Genomic DNA, 17,369 nt, shown 5'->3' with positions numbered 1-17,369 from the left:
CATTAAAGGTTTGCAATTCTTCCCATGCTGCACACATTTTCTTAATTGTTGAGGAAGAGACATTCTGTACTCTTGTTTCTGCTCTATGGTCATCCTTGCATGGGTTTTCATATGTTGAGCCTTACCACTCACTTTCCTGGGACTCATGGCGTGATATATAGTAATTACTTTAATGTTCAAAATGCAACAAATCACCACAAAAGCGGAATTTCTTATAGCCGCGATCGTCACTAAGCGGGCAGCTGTAGTAAACTGAGGCAGGTCGGCCGAGTGACCGGGAACCACGAGCTCGGTCGACCCGAACGTGTACCAACAAATATCGGAAGTCGACGACACCATCGGATGTCGATTCACAATTTTTGATGAAATTTACATTGTAACTCGAAATTATCATAAGTAGGGGCAATCGTATGTTGAGATGCCACTGTACTAGCTTAGACCTATTGTCCTGTATATGACCCTCTGTCCTGCGTGACAGTGAATACCAGCATTATCCTCACTTTAATAAGACAATTAAAATCCTCAGATTAGGCAAAATTATAATTAATTTTGTCAATAAAGATGCTAATAATAAATAATGGTTTCTTCTGTTTATTTATAATTGTTTGAATTATTTAGTCGTTTAGTGTTTTTTGAGCCATGTGAACCCAGCAGTTATCTGTAAAGCTTAGCTGACTTTCTAACTGCTGGGTTTACAAGACCCAAAAGCCACTCAACAGGTAAATAACTCCCCAAACAATACAAAATAAACAGAAGAAAACATACAAAGCTAGCTTGGGCCTATTAGTACCAAATGTTACCACCAGGTAACTATTAGATCAGTTATGGAGTAGGTAAAACCAATAGAGGGTGATGGTTCACCCTCTATGGGTGAACCATCACCCATAAAGGGGCAGACAGGGAGCCACAGAGGCTCTTACCTGAAAGAGGCATTTCATTAAATTAAATGCTGTTTTCCTTTTTGGATGCTCCTTTCATTGCCTTACCTTTTGGGCAAACTGCAGTCTGAAAGCAGCAAATGCATTAGAGGCCTTCACGAAAGAATGTTACAAAGACTTACCAGGCCAAAGTCTTACTTCTCCAAGGTTTATTTCCCGCTTTGGATACACTTCATCTGCCCAAGTTCCTTGCACAGGGTTTCTTGAGATTATCTTGAGATGATTTCGGGCCTTTTTTTTTAGTGTCCCCGCGGCCCGGTCCTCGACCAGGCCTCCACCCCCAGGAAGCAGCCCGTGACAGCTGACTAACACCCAGGTACCTATTTACTGCTAGGTAACAGGGGCATAAGGTGAAAGAAACTCTGCCCATTGTTTCTCGCCGGCGCCTGGGATCGAACCCAGGACCACAGGATCACAAGTCCAGCGTGCTGTCCACTCGGCCGACCGGGTGTTCGTCTCTATCCTCTGAGCACCTCACAGTTCCTCTAAATCTGGTTCTACTAAATCTCTTGTAACACTTTCCATTTTGGATAACACAAATAACTACAATACTCTAGTATGCTCAAATAATTATATTTATACTGTACAAATTTTTAAACTATAATATTGGAAGACTGTGGCATCAGTACAGTAGTGCTACACTGATAGTACAGTATAGAAAAGGATATACAAATTTGATCCAGCAGACATCCTTGGTAATATAACCATTTATAATATTGAAATAGTGATATTGGATATAATATATATATATATGGATATAATGAAATATAATTATTTCATGTTTAAGTTTGATTCTACATGTTTTCATGTAGATTATGTACAAACATGATCTACAGTAACATTTAAATTGATCAAAGTATATACAGTATGTATGATTATTGTACAATGCATCTTTGTCACACATTGTATATTAAAAACTGCCATAGAGTTAGTAATAAAAGTTGATTAAATTTAGTTGGCTAAATTCTTCTATATTTAATTTACCAAAGGGCTCTCCTCCCCATCAATCAAGCAGTTTTGACAGGGACAGGAAGCCAACAGCCTGTCAAAGGTTTCCCTCCCCAACCCCTCCTAATTTTCTTGAGTTCATATTACTAGAATACTTAAACAAGTTCAAGTTCACAAAAGTATTAGACAGAAAGTCCAACTGATTCTTAGAAAGGTTTTAGGCTTGCCAGGTTTAGTATAATTGAATAATATATATCTATGCCACGAAGGAATATCTTCTCATTCAAGTACTCGTCATTGTCGTGCAGCAGGCGTGGTGTGTGATTCATTGGAGAAAATCCCAAAGCGTCAATGCCAGCCTGTCAAATTATGAGATCAGTCAGTTGGTAGAAAACATAAATGCATGGAATATCTCTATGAAACAAAGATATGCAATGTGAGAAACAAACATTATTGTGGTTTGGATGTTTCATATTCACGGTTATACCAAAAGGCAAAAAAAGCAAAGGCCTAAAACTCTCAATTGCCAAAAGGCTGTGGAACAAAACTTGGTGGAGGTACACTTTCTTGCAATCAGGGACCAGTAGCAAACATGCTAGGCTTAAGTGTCAAATTTTAGAATATAAGTGTGTAATAACGTTCATAGAAATGATCAGTGCACAAAAAAGTAATCTTAGATAAATTAGTGAGCTATTCATTAGAGCCGTGGTATTGAAATACTCAGTCATTAGCTCGCACTGCCAAATAATGTGTGCGCACGGTGACTTTACCAAGCATATACTGTACATGCACGGAAGAGAAGAAAAAATTGGCATGGAAAAAGAAAAGCCCATGAAAAAATATATAAAGTACATAATGGAAAAACAACAATGACATAACCCTGAAATGAGAAAATATAGATTACCCAATTGTCCTGCAGTACGAATGTAGGCAAGGTAAAAAAATTGAGAAAGAGGTTATCATTTCTATGGTTGAAATTCCACGATCAACCAAGAGGAATTGATTTTAATATTATTATTCATTTCAACTTGCTGCATCTATATTTGTACATTACAGACACAAGCATCCAAAATGAGGTCATTTGGTGGTATTACAAGTAACTCAATTTGTTTCCTCACAACAACGGCCTAAATAGGTTAGGTGGACTGGTCTAGGTTCATATACTTAGGGTGTGGCAAAAAGTGCATCTAATTAAACATTTGTCAAATATTGAAAATAAACCATTATTAATACAACAAAATTTGATTAATAAATATTCCATATTAAGCTGTGCTTAATATTTTTAGCTTAATAGTGTAAATTTGATTGCAACTATATATTTATAAAGTAACACAATATTCTGAGTACACTATTAATACATTTAACTGCAAAAGTATATTGTCTAATCGACTATTTATTGATATTTACAGTGCCAGTATAACTATTTTATGAAATATTGATCAATTTCTATGTTTATCATACACCTAAATACATTCCTGAGCACTGGTTGTCCTGTCACTCCCTCTGGCATCATCTTGGTCCTCATGAACATTGCTAACTCCAACCTGGGCCCTATCAACCTTCTACCTTCTACCACAGTGGTAATCTTTCATAAATGCACCCACAAGGCCATAACAGGAGGAAGTTAGGCATATGAGAATTCTCACTCCAGCTCGGAACGATCATTGTAAGGTACACTTTTCTACACGCAAGAACCTTCCTATAAGTAACACTTGAAATAAACTTGCAAATATAGTTCCCTTATTCCTAAAAACCCTTGGTGCCTTCTTTTGATAATTACTTATTTACTCCTAAAAACCAATAACAAGTTGCTTGCCTGGTTCTGCCCACCAACTGTTATAAGGGGGGTGGTACTATAAGAAAAGTGTCAGCCGATGAATGAATGTCTTTTTCGCAGACTTACGAGCTGTGAATACTAGCTCGGTTGGCAAGGGATTTCTTCTTGAAATTAAGTAACATTTGATTAAATAAGACTGTTTTGGTCACTTATATGATAGGACTAAGCCTTGTTGATCACCATGTAAATGTGTATCCACTGTCTTTGCATGTGCCTTGAGCTTACTGAACTTGTTAGGAAGGAGTGTTCTCATGTCAGGTCCGTTGACCATTGAACTGGGGTTTTTTCCCTCTGAGTTGCCCCTTCCTCTTGCAGGGGCACAGGAATCTGGTTCCAAGCCTGCATGATTGGGTTGGGTGCAGTTAATGTTCAATGGGTTACCATGGCCCTTTTTGTGTGTGTATGCATTGCTCAACCACATGGGTCTCGCTTGTTAGTGCTGTGACCTTTATTATAGCTATCGTGTTTTTATGCACCACTAGTCAGCACTTGCCTTTCCATGTCAATAGATGATTATAACAATATTTCATATAATATACACATGAACATGAAACTATATTCAATATACTGCAGTTTATTTTTAGAGGTTGCATATTAAATAAACATACTAATACACGATGTGTACTGTAGTAGGTTTTGCTGTGAGCTGTCGCGCCACTAGGTCCTCCTTCACAATTGTAGTCACAAGACTCTCATGGTTTTTCAAACATTTTATAAAATGTGACAATTTGGCACTGCAGTCATAGTCCCCAATTCAGAATCCCCAACAGCTCTCAAGAGTGTTTGCTCTCACTAGCTTCAATCAGATTCCTCTCACTCTTGCACCTTGGATCCCCATGGTCTGATGTTACAGACCATGGGGATTTTTTTTAAGTAATTATCACAAGGTGGCACCAAGCCATAAAGACTATATAGCAGGTGCTCTTCTCAAATTACACTTAACATAAACATAGTATTAACAGGCAGTCTCACTACCCTTTCAATGGGTATAGTTTGGCTCGGCTATGATTAAAAAATTGCAATGATAAGGTACACACACACACAGTGTCTTTCATTACATTCTTTTTTTGCGCCATCTTTCCTGTTTTTCTCTCTCTGGGACGAGTGGGAGGAGTGAGATGTGTTCACAGGCCGATTCTGTTTACACTGCAGTATTTACTGCTGCTGCCTGATGATAGGTGGCAGTCAAGTGGGGAACTTGTTATTGGATGTTAAGACAGCCAAGCATTGAATTTAAAGATTTGCTTGAAAGAGGTTTTTAAGTGTAAAATAATGTATCTTCTGACACTCATTCCACACTGCATTGAGAATTCTTCAGAGTATCTCCTACTGTTACAGCCAGGCAATGATATTTCTAAAAAGATTCCCCCCCCCCCCCCACTATAAAGGGATAAGAAAAGATGTGCTGGACCAGCCTGGAATTCGTAATTGCCTAAGGGACGGACCTACCAACTGACCACCTCACAAAAGAACATCTACACTCAGTACTAGTAAAACAAACATTTTTGAATCATACCCTTCGAATGTATTTCATGTCTGTAGATGCAGGAAATATGCTCTTCTCCAGCTGTACATTCCTGCAAAATACATAACATTTTAGTTATAATGGAATGAACCTGTTGCAATACCATTACTAAAAGGTAAGCACATAGTTTCAGCATTACTAGTAATGATAGCTGAGGACATACTGGTAACCTGTGTCTGTATCATTACTGGCAGCTGAAAATATATTGTCATTACTACTGGCATCTGGAAACAAAAATAACAAATGACTATGATATGAACAGCTGAGGAGATTAGTGATGATCGACTTTCATTATTACTAGCTGTGGGATTTGACAGTCAAACTTACATCATTATTAGTAGCTATTAGACCGAAGTCATCCACAATGCTTCCATTTTACCTATCTTTTTTTTTTTTTACAATTAGCACACAAAGTACATATCATCAACTCATTCATTAAAAACGTGTGAGCATATTGAGGAACACACAGAAATATAAATGTGATTAAGCAGTATTTTCATATCAACAAAACTTATATTGATAATTACTCTTTTTTGCAGGCAGCAGAGAAGGCATCCCACCAGGGATTCTTTCCATCTTCCACACACGTCTGTTCTTTTATCATAATCTGAAAACAGCACTCATAAAATGAAATGAGAATCTGACCTCTAGAGAGGGCATCATGTTTATGAGGAAGCAGGCCACTAAGGGAGTGAGTGAGTGAGTGACTTGCTTCAAGACAAGCTTTACATGTATACTCAAAAGCCACTTGTTTTTTGTCTATACAGAATTTCTGGAGGAGAGTTCTAGTATTTACTCAGTGTCATGTACCACAGTGTTTGGCTATCATGCAACTTTGAGAATAAACATGATTTAATAACAAATCGACAAGGGCCGTGATGAGGGTTCGAACCTACGCATGGGATGTTCCCAAATGTGCCTTAGTCATCACGAAATATCATCACAGCCCTTGTGGATTTGTTCATTTGATATATCATGTTATTGTGATTTCTGTGTGTATGATCTAATAACATTTTATAAAAGCCTCATCAATTACTGTAATATATAATTTATAAATTATCATTTACAATAAAAAATAAACTAGTGTAGGAATATTAACTTACCTTCTGTTTAACTGCATACAAGACGTCTTCCCCAGCTGCTTTACACCAAGCTTGGATCCTTTCCTCAAATGTATCTATATCTGATGCACAAATACGCACATCAAAGTCCGCATATAATTCTGCTGGTACAACATTGGTTTGTACACCACCCTACAAGAGAGCAGTACAAATTTATTCATTTTTTTTCAATACTGTATAGGGATTTTAATGTATGTGGTACAAATGTCCAATATAATTTTTTTTTTAATATGATTGCATGCACAATTCCTCACAGTTACGTTTAAAGGTCAGTTAAAATAAGTTGAGATCATTCTTTGTCTTAGCATTGCAAACTTTCATGTGTCAAATCATGCATTAAATTCAATACATGTATTTAGAATGATAATTTGTCGGTACAGTATCAACTAATTTATAGAAAACTGTACACCCAAATCCTGTTATAATTACATAAATAATATAGATACCGGGTAAATAAAATATTTTCTTAGTATTATTTATAATGAATAGAATATGATTATGCCAAAATGTAAACATTTTAAATTTAGCCCTTAAACTGCGCAACACAACATATGACGTGTTAAGTAACTGATGCAAAAGTGCGCACCCCTTCATATGATGTTTTGGGGTAGCGCGCAAGATTTAAACAGCCCGCGGCTACACAGGGTTCACATCAGCTTCCTCACGGTTCTTGTAAACAGACACCATTTTAATAAAAAATCGCGGACAACATTCCTGGTGTGAAAGCCTCAGTACTGAGTGAGCCACCAAGGCTTGTGCACACAGCATGAGCTAACAGCACTTCTCTTCACTTGTGACCACAGCATCCCCTAAAAATGTCAAAAATATATGTAATTGGTATTATTTAGCAATGACAGTATTACAGAAGACACTTGACTGTGATAAAAATGACCAGGATTCTGATAATAGCAGGATTGTTGTGATAATTTGTGCTATGCTGTGGGAGGAGTAATGATGAGGGTGAGAGGGCTGTAGCGTCATCTGCCAAATCTGTGTGGCCACCTGTTGCTGTCTGCGCTTACTATACCAGCTTAGTGGTTCGCTATGGTGAATAAAACATGCAGATACTTATATATAATGTCTGTACATAGTGAATAAAAGCAAAAACAGTACGGTGGGAGCAGAATGTTGGCAAGTGAAGTGAGGTGAGGGAGGGAGTGGCGGCCAGTGGCTGGCTGCCTGGTGTGCCGCCCTCCTCGCTGCTTTTTAACTCAGCATACAAACTTAGTGGTTCGTTATGGTGAACACAAATGTAGATACTTATATATAACGTGTATACATAGTGTAATAACAGCAAAGGGAGTGTTGGGAGAAGCCATTTTGGTGAGGGAGGTTGTATCATCTGCATGACTTGTCATGCTGGGTAGGGGTGGCCACTATGTTCTTTGGTAACAACCCATCCATCGTGCCTGCCCACCCACCTGCTAACCCTGCCCGCCAGTCAGCCACCTACCCACCCTGCCTGTCCACCTGCCCACTCTGCGCATCCACCTACCCACCCACCAGTCAGTTATGTTTTTTCAGCACAAACTATTTCACCTTGATGATGGTGTGTTCAGTGAGGGTTGTGTTCAGTGATGGTTGAAGTATTGTTGTATGAGAATGGGAAGTCATGTGTGCAGCTGTACAAACTGACAGGAATGATGGTACAGGCACCAATATTACCTACTCGGCATCGTCATTCATTAATATTCATTTTCTTTTTGAGATGCATTTATTTTATGTATTTTTTTTCCAGAATGTATAAGTTAATTACATAGTTACATTCATACATGTTTGGGCATAATTATCTCCCATTCCTGTCAGTGTGTATGTAAGATTTCTTGCGAAATGGTTCTGGCTGTTGTGTGTGGCGGGGGAGGTGAGCGCGGGGCGCTCGGTGGCTGTGCACGTGTGGAGGGAACTGGTTGTGATTGAAGATACAAGTCTGTTATGGGTTTTGTTCTTGTAGTTAAGTGTTGTTAGTGAGTCAAGGTAGATAAGAACTGTACAATATTATAAACTATCCATTTATAATTTTATCGGTGGGAATCAACCCAGTGGAGATTAATTCTTATTGTTTTGCCTTGCTATGTCCTGAATTCTGGACAAATTAAATTTTGTGTTGTGCCATTTACTCTGGATATATTTGTTCTTTATTTGTCCTACCATAAAGTAAAGTGGTGTTTTTAATGTTAACACAGTTGTTTTACTTAACCCTAGATATTATTGAACTGTGGTAGGCTAATGTGAATATTAGTAATTGTGACGAGAGCAAGAGCACAGCTTAATGCGTAGTCATAACACAGCTCACTTGCTTGGATAGAAAAAATTCAGAAATTAGAAACATTTAAATGCATTTCACTTTTTTAATACTAGCACGTACCTTAAGGACAGTGAGATTTATAGTTGTCACATCACCTAGTTTAAGGTTAGGGTTATTCTTCAGTTTCTGTAGCTGTTCTTCGCGGTAACCAAGAAAAGAATTGATGACACGACGCATCTTCTCTCCTGCCGTATTTGGAAGGAACTGCGAGCCATGTCCTGGCTGGCCTTTACACGTGATCGTTGTTTCTTAAAAAAAAAATGAAAAAATATCTACTCGGTAACATTTTATAAGAAACACGGCAATATTTATGAAATTATCTTTGCTTTGTCTTTTCAGAATGAAGCAATGATGGTTCCTTTAAATGATAATCTTTATGGGTTTTAAAATAATGCCTATTCTGTATCACTTCAACATTCATTTCCTTTGGTATTCAACCTAATTTTGTCCAATTTGTATTAGTGTAATGTTATTTACTGATTTACAGAACAAATGGTACCTATTAGTTATCACATAAGCAGAGGATGGGAACCATGTTTTTACACCTACACAAGGAATGTGCTACAGTGTATATTTACACTATATATACAGGCGACTAAAAAGTGAAGAAAGTGCATTTACTGCAGTTCAATAAGGTTAAGAAGAGGAGAAAACACTAGGCCAGTATGACTGTACTGTATACAAGCGCGGGTTGGACAAGTATATGAGTGGGATTGGGTGGTTATAGAATAGGAGCTGCCTCGTATGGGCCAATAGGCCTTCTGCAGTTGCCTTTGTTCTTATAGCACCTGGAAGGAATACGAGGACATGATACAAGCTGGGATACGAGGATGATGGTAAAGGAACGGTGTCCAACCCATTGGATCATTAGGGATCGAACGCCAAGCTGCGTGAGGCGAGGACATTGCTGTACTGACCGGTCCAAGTGGTTGACCAGGGAAAGGCCCAGGGGCCAGATTCACGAAGCCGTTACGCAACTACTTACGTACGTGTACATCTTTCCTCAATCTTTGATAGCTTTGGTTACATTTATTAAACAGTTTACAAGCATGAAAACTTGCCAATCAACTCTTGTTTTTGTTATAAACAGCCTCCTGGTGCTTCAGAGCTCATTAACTGTTTAATAATTGTAAACAAAGCCGCCAAAGATTGAGAAAAGATCTTCAGGTTTGTAAGTGTTTGCGTAACTGCTTCGTGAATCTGGCCCCAGAAGTGGAGCAGACATTAGCAAGAATGTGCAAGACAGAACTACCATATGTGTACATGAACAAAGTGCTGTATTAGAAGTGGCAATTAAAAAAAAACAAAGAATGAAAGGGTGCTTTATAATCAGGTTGACTTAGCGCACACACTCATCCTAAGTTGGGATAGGAATGAAAGGGAATGAGAGAGGAATGAAACCACTGTCAATGGTTTGACAGTGACATTTCACATAAAATACTTTCCATTATATTTCTGAAATTACTGAAATGAAGGTAAAGCATGCTTTGCTGGAGTGTGATATAGTGCAGGTGAAAGTATAAGGTATTTTGACAAGCCAGGAGTCACACTGATACTTTTAACGTTTCTTTCCTCATTTCCAGGCAAGTATTTCTCCAAGCCATCAAACTTGGGAGGGGGGGGGGGGAAAATACATGATACTGCTGCAAAAGTTAATCGATTTTTAACAAAATCTAGAACATGACCTACTGGTAATTGCTGTTTGACTGCAAAGCAACTGCACTATAATACACACATGTATGCGGGGGGAGATGCAATACATGGATTGTGTTCTAAAGTTTAAAGTCTACATGCTTCTAAATGAGAGTGTGAGAAAATTAGGTTAATTACCTCAATAAAGGATACAACTTGAAGTACATCAGTAGCAGAGGCATTCACAGGCTGCAGGAATGTACATTAAATAAACCCGTGTTTCTGCACTAACCAGTCAAGTTGAAATTCATAGGATAGACTACCATGACAAAAGTCTTATCAGGAGAAAGTGCCAAGCCATCACGACTATATAGCACTAGGAAGGGGTCAGGATAAGGATTTGGGACAGGAAGGAATGGTGACCAACCACTTGAACGGTCGTGGATTGAACGCCGACCTGCATGAAGCGAGACCGTCGCTCTACCGTCCACGCCAAGTGGTTGAAAGACTACCATGACAAATGTAGATTTATGAAGGGGAATTATACCCTGTGTCATAGACATTAGAAAATGTTAAAGCAATAATTCACTAATAAAATTAACAAAGAATTATGAAGGTAGCAAGATAGATGAATAATTCAACCCATGCCGTTTAAATACTACTTTTTTTCAACTATGCGGACCATCATACCTATATTGACGTAGTGGACAATTAAATAGTAGAAGTTGGAACTGTTCACTTCAGAGCCTGGAAAAACAAAGCAAAAAACAAAACTAACAAATTCCTAGACTTAATATAGCACATAAATATACCGTTAGGCCAGACAGCATGTATTAAGCCTAAGATGGTTAGATTTTATTCACAACATATATAAACACCAAACCTTTCCCAGTTTGTCCGAATTCTAAATTCTATTTGTCCATTACGTCAATATGCCGCATGTACGATGATTCACATCGTTACTATAAGTACAGCGGTCATACTATACTCCCAGAGTACTACAGCGGTCATACGTACTCCCCCTGTACTATAAGTACAGGGGGAGGCGGTTGGCCGAGCGGACAGCACGCTGGACTTGTGATTCTGGGTTCGATCCCAGGCGCCGACGAGAAACAATGGGCGGAGTTTCTTTCACCCTATGCCCCTGTTACCTGGCAGTAAAATAGGTACCTGGGTGTTAGTCAACTGTCACGGGCTGCTTCCTGGGGGTGGAGGCCTGGTCGAGGACCGGGCCGCGGGGACACTAAAAAGCCCCGAAATCATCTCAAGATAACCTCAAGATAACAGTACTATCTAAACAGGAGGCTGGACGGCCATAATCATACACTAAAGTTATGTAACAACGAAGAAAATGGGAGTAAAGAATGGCTGCAGAAAAGTTAACTTACAATGTGTAGAAATCCTTAAGAAATCATCAGACTATGAACGTGGGCGAGGTTTACATAAAGGATAGGATAAAAAAAAAAGATTGGGCCATCAATTGGAAGAACCGAAATAGTATATCCTAGATCATGTGTGGGCAAGCCTGAGACAGCAAATATTCACTATTTACATAATATTGCAATATATATATATTATATATATTTAGCCTAATTAATAATTATGATACTGTAATGTATATGAAAAAAAGATTTATATATTTTCATGAAATGATGTAACCTTACTCCATTGACTCCTTTGGCCGTAAAAAACTTCAATTTTCTCTGTTGGGCTTGAATAGCCCTCATCAAGTGCCAAGCCTACGTTCATCTTCTTGAACACGTCCATCTCAACAAGTCGTCCCATACCATCAGCTCCGCCTATTTCCTCTTCTGTGAAAGCCAAAAAAACAGCGTTGAATGTAATGAAACGCCATTTTCTGGCCGAGTCCTGGAGGCTCCCCGGAGCCTACGGGGCTTCCCCCAGAAAAGTGGAAGAAATTGAAACTGTAAATATAATAATAATAATTCACTGTGCTGGGGGGGAAAGGCAGCCAGAGTGTATTCATACATGTTAGACTTATATCGAGGAGCCTCTCCCCTCCCCCTCCCCCACGTCGAATTACTGATCCCGCCCAGGATGCAGCCCCATAACAAGCTGACTAATTTCCAAGTACCTACTTCAAGTTCAAGTATGTTTATTGAGACAAGAAAGAAATACATCTCAAAGGGATAGAGTAGCTTAGGCTATTTCTACCCCCCTAGCAGAATCTAGCCTAACGTCCAGCCTAACAGTAGCAGTACCTCCTTACTGCTAAGTGCACAAAGGCATTAGTTGAAACGAAATGTGCCCAACCATTTCTGCCCCGCCCGGGATTCGAACCCGGATTTCTCTGTTGTGCTTTGACAATGAACCCGACTGTACTACTGGGGACCCTAATTTTGTCACACACTGTACAGTATATGATAAAAGTTTATAATATAAAAACATTATAAAAGTTTCATTAATATGCAAAAAAATCACTCAAAAAATCTCAAATGCCTTAAGCTCATTATTGATAAGCCCAAAAGGTGCTTAGGAAACTACTAGGGTATTAAGTAGGAAATTTTTTAAAATTTATATACAGTATATTTAAATATATACAAAAAATTGAGCATTACCATAATGCAGCCAATGTGACTTGCAAAGTACTGTAATACATCCTACACACACTCTTGAGAGACACGTAACTCTACATGTCCCGGGCAGGACAGAAATGGTTGGGTGCTTTTCCTATTAACTAATGCCCCTGTTCACCTAGCAGTAAGTAGGTACCCAGGAGTTTGTCAGCTTCTTGTAGGGTTGCATTCTGGGGAGGGTCAGTAGTTCGACCATGGGAGGGGACCTCGATATAAACCTAACATGTATATATATATTTTATACCTGGAAAAGATCATCAAGGCATAGGGAGGGGGCCCCGTCAACACACCGCTGGCTTCCTGTCCTCATTGAGGCCACTAGGGTTAGTGGCCCTCAGGTAAATATTCACTGGCTGCTTGTTCCCTGACACAATGAATTAATTATGTTCTTCCAGTCGATGGCAAAAATCATCAAAACACTAAACCTGTACTTTAACACTGAAATTGTTAAATCTGGAAGCCAAGAAGGTCTTGAAGTCCTGATTACTAGTGGGAATCTTATGCCAGAAAAATCAATGTATAAATGTGAATAAGTGTAATAGAAATTTACAGTGAGATTAATAGAAATTAATGTCTAATGTTACACTTCAGTTTTATCTATTCAGTCTCACTCTAGATTATGCTGCTCAATTCAGTTTTGGACTCTACAGAAGGTACATAAATTCCCATGAAAGTATGCAGGAAAGGTAAGTTAATCCTGGGCATTAGGACCTTGATTATCAAGAAAGAAGAAAAAGCTTAATTTACATTCTGAATATAAATTGCCTAAGTTTAGATTAAAGATTTGGAAATAGAGTTGTGGAGTTGCAAATGTATGGCATAGATTGCCTGATAGCATAATAGATATTGAGTTCCTAAAGAGTTTAAAGTTAAACAAATGTGTGTTGATGGATATACACAAGAGCTGTCTTCCATGGGTCAATAGGCCTTCTGCCATTTGCAGGCGATGAGTCACAATAACGTGGCTAAAGTATGATGACCAGACCACACACTAGAATGTGAAGGGACGACGACGTTTCGGTCCGTCCTGGACCATTCTCAAGTCAAGGACTCTACAGTCCTCGACTTGAGAATGGTCCAGAATGGACCGAAACGTCGTCGTCCCTTCACATTCTAGTGTGTGGTCTGGTCATCCTTCTGTCATTGCATGTCCAAGTAGTGGTAATTAATTAAGCAATGTAACAAATTTGAAGTGGTTACAAACCGGGTACAAAAGTCAGATGAATGGTGCGAAGGAATTTGTGTCCATCTTTTTTTAGGCGTTTAAGAGCCTCCAAATACTGGATTCCAACACATTTCATATCTTGAGTTCCTCGTCCATAAATGTCCCCTTTTTCATCCTTGTGTGCACTGAAAGGGTCGTATTTCCAGTGTTCCTACCAAGAAAAGAAATGTTAGCTTACAGTGTACAGTATTTTTAAAGTAGAACACTACACATCCATTTCTATTACTAGTTCACTATTGGAGTAATTGGGATAGGGGTTTTTTTTTTAGTACAATAGGAGTAAGAGAACATTATTGCAAGCCTAGGTGGTGTACTGCACAACACACTAGTCGCATGTGCAAAGGTGTATTGTGGTAGCGAAGGGTGTCTCGTGCAGGACCAGCAGTCTTAGACTAGCTGCCAGCAACTGACAGCCTAAACAATCCAATGATTTGTACCCATCCCTTAACCCTAAGAGCAGAACTCAGCCGAGGTTTTCGATAAAAAAGAAGGGGGAGGGGAGGGGGGGGAAGGACGCAAAATATTTTCCAGTTTGCTTCTTAAAGTTTAATTATGTGGTTTGTCCGACTGACATTCATCTCTCAAACCAATATTTCAGAGCTCAGAGAAAAGAGAACATCTGTACACAATATTCATTTCTATTTAAAAATTGCCCAGAAAAATCATCAACATATTTCATTATAATTTTCATTACTGCAAAATATCATTCATTGTTATCCTGTCTTAACTGTCATTATAACCACACACAATATAGAAATATACAGTGCAAGAAAACTTTTCAGTGAACTTTTTGCATTTAAAAAACACTGAATGAAATGCACTCTTGAAATGTTCTTATTAGATCTAGATTTCCAGCCAATTCGTGCTTTAAAGATATTGTGGCAAGTACTTGTCCATTAACTGTTGATGATTTTTTAGGATTAACACTTTTCTTCAAAAGAGAAGCGTTGGAGGTGGAATTCCTAGACTACAGACCTAGAGTGCATAGGGATGAGAGGGGGGGGGGGGGGGTATTGTGTGAAACCCTGACTAGGCTTCAGTGAAAGCCTCTGGAACCCCAGAGGATTCATTTGAATTCCAGGTTGCAATGCTTTTGAGCATGTCTTGGTTGTCCGAGTCATTTGGTTGTGCATAAATTATTGATTAGGAATAACATAGGTTCGAATCCTCCCGACGGCTCGTTACAAACTTTCTCAATAATAATAATAATAATAATAATAATAATAGATACAAAATGAAATCACAATAACATAAAATTTCAACAGAAATTTTTTAGCATGGCTGGGAATAATATCCAGGTTACTGGTTCAATACCCGTACTGCCCTCCCTCCCCCCGACCGGCTGGCCGAGCGGACAGCACACTGGACACATGATCTTGTGATCCCGGGCGCCAGCGAGAAACAATGGGCAGAGTTTCTTTCACTGTGATGCCCCTGTTACCTTGCAGTAAAATAGGTACCTGGGTGTTAGTCAGCTGTCACGGGCTGCTTCCTGGGGGTGGAGGCCTGGTCGAGGACCGGGCCGCGGGGACACTAAAGCCCCGAAATCAACTCAAGATAACCCCCAAACAATTCTCATTAATAACAACAGCAAATATACGAGCAATGCTACTAAATAATAAAGATATAACAGCATACCGGAAACACAGGAACAACATCGGTGTGAGAGTTGAGGAGAAGCGACGGCAAGCTTGGGTCGCCTCCTAACAAGGTCATGATGGCAGCCGGCCGGCCGGGTACACACTCCACGACCTGCAGCTCTGCCTCCAGCTCCTGGGCCTGGCCCCGTAAATACTCAATACATCCATCTGTAAAAAAAAAATATATTCGTTACAATACAGTAGGCCTATTCAAGCCAGCTACAACGGAGGATAGAAAACAATATGCCTATTTCAGCTCTAAATCTAAATGGACAATGGAGGGAGGACAGTCTATGACAAGCAGCCAGCTAACTGTCCCCATCAAAGCCACTAGAGACCCTCAGGTACACCCGGGTAACAGTGCCAGCCTCACCGTAATCTGGATCAGGTTGAACAGTCTTGATCCTAATATAGTTGCGGAAATTGGTAACGGCAGGATGTTCCTCGTCCGCCATCGCTGTCAAGAGTGACACTCACGCTGGACTGGACACAATTACCGGACAGAAATGACCGTTAGAATGTCATAGTGACTGACATAATTCCCCCTCCGGCAGTTAGTAACCTCAGTCCAAGTCAGTCTCCTCTACGGATGCCACGCTCATCTCAAACTACTAATAAACAATATATAAAATCATATTTAAAATCATAAATAATAATAATATTTACCGAAAACAAATATATATAATTGTATTAGTTATATTATACTGTATAGAGGAAGTATGTGGCACAGTATTACAATGTTTATAATTGCCCAAAATATATATATATTGAAATACGTATGTACTGCGCAACATTTTGTAGACATTTAAACTACAACATTAATGTTGCGATTTATTGCAGTGTATAACTAGACGGAAGAATGATTAGTTTACATTGTTGAATACTTCAAAGTCTACAACCACAGTATCATCCGTAGATGATACTGACTTGGACTTGGTGTAGGCGAAGAGCTTAAGTGTTGTAATTACCTAACTGTCCTTGCGGGGATTGAGCTTTGTTTCTTCTTTCTTTCCTCTCAACTGTCAGTCAACTGGTGTACGGGTTCCTGAGCCTATTGAGCTCTATCATATCTACACTTGAAACTGTGTATGGAGTCAGCCACCACCACATCACCCCCTAATGCATTCCATTTATTAACTACTCTGACACTGAAAAAGTTCTTTCTAACGTCTCTGTGGCTCATGTGGGTACTCAGTCTCCACCTGTGTCCCCTTGTTCGTGTCCCACCAGTGTTGAATAGTTTGTCTTTGTCCATCCTGTCAATTCCACTGAGGATTTTGTAGGTGGTTATCATGTCTCCCCTTACTCTTGGGGGTTCTTGGCCCCTTGGGTGTCAGGGGTTCGTGGTGGTGTCAGGGGTTGGTGGTGGTGTCAGGGGTTAGTGGTGGTGTCAGGTGTTAGTGGTGGTGTCAGGGGTTAGTGGTGGTGTCAGGGGTTAGTGGTGGTGTCAGGGGTTGGTGGTGGTGTCAGTGGTTAGTGGTGGTGTCAGGGGTTAGTGGTGGTGTCAGGGGTTAGTGGTGGTGTCAGTGGTTAGTGGTGGTGTGGGGGGTTGGTGGTGGTGTCAGAGGATGGGTGGTGGTGTCAGGAGTTGGTGGTGGTGT

At 39.6% G+C, this 17,369-nt stretch overlaps 1 protein-coding gene across 1 annotated transcript; it reads right to left on the bottom strand.

Moving 5' to 3' along the window:
• Nucleotides 1-1,490: 1,490 nt before the first annotated feature.
• Nucleotides 1,491-16,347, bottom strand: LOC123745691 (aminoacylase-1). The gene is made up of 9 exons (XM_045726511.2): nt 16,142-16,347; nt 15,767-15,936; nt 14,108-14,279; nt 11,971-12,117; nt 8,735-8,922; nt 6,352-6,501; nt 5,776-5,855; nt 5,240-5,300; nt 1,491-2,245 (listed from the first exon to the last, which is right to left on the bottom strand). Exons 1-9 carry the CDS (start codon nt 16,221-16,223, stop codon nt 2,093-2,095), a joined length of 1,203 nt encoding a protein of 400 aa, XP_045582467.2. The 5' UTR covers nt 16,224-16,347; the 3' UTR covers nt 1,491-2,092.
• Between the last annotated feature and the right edge of the window lie 1,022 nt (nt 16,348-17,369).

This window comes from Procambarus clarkii, chromosome 71 (assembly GCF_040958095.1).
Source record: "Procambarus clarkii isolate CNS0578487 chromosome 71, FALCON_Pclarkii_2.0, whole genome shotgun sequence".
Classification (NCBI taxonomy): domain Eukaryota; kingdom Metazoa; phylum Arthropoda; class Malacostraca; order Decapoda; family Cambaridae; genus Procambarus; species Procambarus clarkii.
The sequence above is the reverse complement of the archived record's forward strand: the minus strand, read 5'-3'. Positions and strand labels throughout refer to the sequence as shown.

Bases quoted from the DNA above. Each gene is read 5' to 3' on its own strand.
- LOC123745691 (XM_045726511.2), bottom strand. From the start codon at position 16,223: ATGGCGGACGAGGAACATCCTGCCGTTACCAATTTCCGCAACTATATT. The intron at 14,280-15,766 runs GTATGCTGTTAT...TTTTCTTGGTAG, and splicing joins ATGTTGTTCCTGTGTTTCCG to GAACACTGGAAATACGACCC. The intron at 12,118-14,107 runs GTTTGTAACCAC...TGGCTTTCACAG, and splicing joins TCATCTGACTTTTGTACCCG to AAGAGGAAATAGGCGGAGCT.